Below are 3729 nucleotides of genomic sequence, written 5' to 3'. Positions count from 1 at the left end.
TGTCGTCCTTCAGATGTTGATGAGTGTGAGAACCACCTGGCGTGTCCTGGGCAGGAATGTGTGAACTCCCCCGGCTCCTTCCAGAGGGCTTGTCGGGCTGTGAGAGCACTCCTTCAAGGCTGTACTCTCCCCTGTCCTTCAGATGTTGATGAGTGTGAGAACCACCTGGCGTGTCCTGGGCAGGAATGTGTGAACTCCCCCGGCTCCTTCCAGTGCAGGGCTTGTCCTGCCGGCTACCACCTGCACCGTGGCCGATGTACTGGTAAGAGCAGGTTATGACCTGGGACCTGCAGTATAACGTCTGACCTAGATGGTGACCCCTGTCCTGGACTGCAACCCAGACCTGGTCCATAACCTCCTGACCTGGACCTCAGTTCCCTCACCCGAACCACACGTCCCAGAGCCTGACTGTGACTTTTGACATAGACTATGGGCCCCTGACTCAGACTGCAGTTCCTGACCTGGACTACAACCTTTGACCCTGAATGTGACTTCTTACTCTATGACTCATAGACCTTCAACTTGACATTTGACCCTAACCATGATCCTTGCTAATAACCCCTTACCACAACTCTATAGCAAGTGTGACCCTCCTGACCCTGCCTGTCCTTATGGTCACAAGTTCTGTATGTGACTTGTGACACCTGAACTTGACTTTGACATTTGACCTAACCATAACTCCTGACCATAACCCTGCTACAACCCCTGATTCTGTGTAACTCTTGATACTCTCTCTTTCACTGCCCCTGTCTCTTCTCAGAGTCCCTTCCCTGGGGCCTGACTGGGTTCACATCCCCAGCCCCAACCCCTGACTAGAAGCAGAACTCTGGACGCTGACTATAACACCTGACCTAATTGGTCTCAGATCCTCCAATTCACTGACTCTGACCCCTGACTCATCAGAATGTCATCCAGTGATCCTGGTTTACAAGACCTGACCCTTTACCCTAATTAATTGATGACCCCTGTACCAGTGCAGAGTCCCTTCACCTGACCCCAGGATCCTGCACAGGGAGTTCCAAAAACCCAAACCCGCAGAACCCCCAATCATGGTCCCCAGCATCAGAGAACCCGCGTCTCCCCAGCCCACTTCTGCCATGGAGCCTTCCCATATCCAAACCAAGACACTGCCCACCATCTCTTGTAGACCCCTTGCCCCAACGGAATCCGTCCGGTGTGTCTCTAGACTAGACCCCTTCTTTCTTTTTAAAGAATCTTTATTGTTGAAAGTATTACATGGGTCCCCCTTTTTTTGGACCCCTTCTGGAACCCCCATTCCCATAGATGTGGACGAATGCAGTTCGGGCGCCTCCTGCGGCCCCCATGGCCACTGCACTAACACCGAAGGCTCCTTCCACTGCAGCTGCGCGCCTGGCTACCGGGCGCCGCCTGGCCGGCCTGGGCCCTGCGCAGGTGGGCAGGATGGGGCCAGGGCCGGAGAGCCTGAGATGGGCATGGGTTCCTGGGCGAAGCCTGTTGGGGAGTTGGAAGCTGGACAGCGGAGCTGTGGGTGGAGCCTAAGAGCCCACCCAACAGAGCATGCGGCTTGGGGGCGAGGTGGCCGCTTTGTGGGCGGGCCTTGGGTCTCAGGGGCGGGTCCGGTGACCCCCAGCTCTGTCTCGCACACCCTAGACGTGAACGAGTGCCTGGAGGGCGACTTTTGCTTCCCCCACGGCGAATGCCTCAACACCGACGGCTCCTATGCCTGTACCTGTGCCCCCGGCTACCGGCCCGGACCCCGCGGAGCCTCTTGCCTCGGTCTGTACCCACGCTGGGCCCAGACCCGGAAAGGGTGGTCTTATACCAGGAAAAGGCAGGACAAGGAATGGGGAGTCTGAATTCTGGATGGAGTCTGGACGCATTTTGGGGGCGGAGCCTGTGGGGCCTGGGTCTGAGATGGGAGGGGAGGGGTTGGGAGAGGACAGGGGAGAGCAGAGTCTGGGTAGCTGGGCAGTGGTTGGAAAGGAATGGGCCTAACCCCGTCGGAGGGGTGGGGCTTGAGAAGGGAGGAGCCTAAGACTGGCCGGAGCGGGGAGAGGGCTGTGGAGGGGCATGGCCTGGGAGGTGGAGCGGAGGAGGAGGTGGGTCGGGTTTTGGATTCTGTCCCGCAGACGTGGACGAATGCAGCGAGGAGGACCTCTGCCAGAGCGGCATCTGTACCAACACCGACGGCTCCTTCGAGTGCGTCTGTCCTCCGGGACACCGCGCCAGCCCCGACCTCGCCTCCTGCCTCGGTGAGAGGCCTGCGCGGCCGATCCCCCTCTCCCTCTGCCTCCGGTCTCCCTCCTCTGTCCTCTTCTCCGCGGCCCCGCCTCCCCGCCCTGACTGCCATCTCTCCTCGACTCCCCCATATTTCCTCCTTTGCCTCCCTGCCTCCCCGCTTCCCCCGTCTGATCGCCCTGCCTCACCTCTCAGACGTGGATGAATGTCGAGAGCGGGGCCCGGCCCTCTGCGGCTCCCAGCGTTGTGAGAATTCCCCCGGCTCCTACCGCTGCGTCCGAGACTGCGACCCTGGCTACAACGCGGGCCCTGAGGGCACCTGTGACGGTGAGACTACTGCCCTCGCCCTTAAGTTACTGGAGTTGGGGACCGCCTGCCTCAGATTGCGGGGAGGGAAAGGGCCCCAACCAATGCACTTAACTCTCTCCCCATCTCTGCTGGAAATTTCTTCCTTCCTTCCTTCCTTCCTTCCTTCCTTCCTTCCTTCCTTCCTTCCTTCCTTCCTTCCTTCCTTCCTTCCTTCCTTCCTTCCTTCCTTCCTTCCTTCCTTCCTTCCTTCCTTCCTTCCTTCCTTCCTTCCTTCCTTCCTTCCTTCCTTCCTTCCTTCCTTCCTTCCTTCCTTCCTTCCTTCCTTCCTTCCTTCCTTCCTTCCTTCCTTCCTTCCTTCCTTCCTTCCTTCCTTCCTTCCTTCCTTCCTTCCTTCCTTCCTTCCTTCCTTCCTTCCTTCCTTCCTTCCTTCCTTCCTTCCTTCCTTCCTTCCTTCCTTCCTTCCTTCCTTCCTTCCTTCCTTCCTTCCTTCCTTCCTTCCTTCCTTCCTTCCTTCCTTCCTTCCTTCCTTCCTTCCTTCCTTCCTTCCTTCCTTCCTTCCTTCCTTCCTTCCTTCCTTCCTTCCTTCCTTCCTTCCTTCCTTCCTTCCTTCCTTCCTTCCTTCCTTCCTTCCTTCCTTCCTTCCTTCCTTCCTTCCTTCCTTCCTTCCTTCCTTCCTTCCTTCCTTCCTTCCTTCCTTCCTTCCTTCCTTCCTTCCTTCCTTTCTTTCTTTCTTTCTTTCTTTCTTTCTTTCTTTCTCTCTCTCTTTATTGATTTCAGAGAAGAAAGTAGAGAAAGACAGAGATAGACACATCAATGATGAGAGCGAATCATTGATTGGCTGCCTTCTGCATGCCCCCCACTGGGGATGGAGCCCACAACCCGAGCATGTGCCCTGACTGGGAATCCAGCTGTGACCTCCCAGTTCATAGGTCCATGCTCAATCACTGAGCCACACCAGCTGGGCTATTTTTTTCTTAAAAAAAATTTTTTTTCTTTAAACATTTTTAATTTGTCAATTACAGTTGATATTCAATATTATTTTAATTAAAAAATCCTAGTGTCACCTGGCCGGCGTGGCTCAGTGGTTGAGCGTTGACCTATGAACCAGGAGGTCACAGTTCGATTATTCCAAGTCATGGCACATGCCTGGGTTGTGGGCTCCATCCCCAGTGTGGGGTGTGCAGAAGGCAGCCAATCAAT

At 55.9% G+C, this 3729-nt stretch overlaps 1 protein-coding gene across 1 annotated transcript in view; it reads left to right on the top strand.

Annotated features, from left to right (window-relative positions):
- The window catches only part of LTBP4 (latent transforming growth factor beta binding protein 4), a 44583-nt gene that overhangs the window by 29899 nt on the left and 10955 nt on the right, over positions 1-3729 (top strand). Inside the window, 5 exon segments of the mRNA XM_014541694.1 lie at positions 142-262; positions 1285-1413; positions 1633-1758; positions 2112-2234; positions 2416-2547. Coding sequence (XP_014397180.1) covers positions 142-262; positions 1285-1413; positions 1633-1758; positions 2112-2234; positions 2416-2547 — 631 coding nt within the window.

Source organism: Myotis brandtii, unplaced genomic scaffold, assembly GCF_000412655.1.
Source record: "Myotis brandtii unplaced genomic scaffold, ASM41265v1 scaffold277, whole genome shotgun sequence".
NCBI lineage: Eukaryota > Metazoa > Chordata > Mammalia > Chiroptera > Vespertilionidae > Myotis > Myotis brandtii.
Note: the sequence above shows the minus strand (reverse complement) of the source record. Positions and strands in the feature narration are given on the sequence as shown.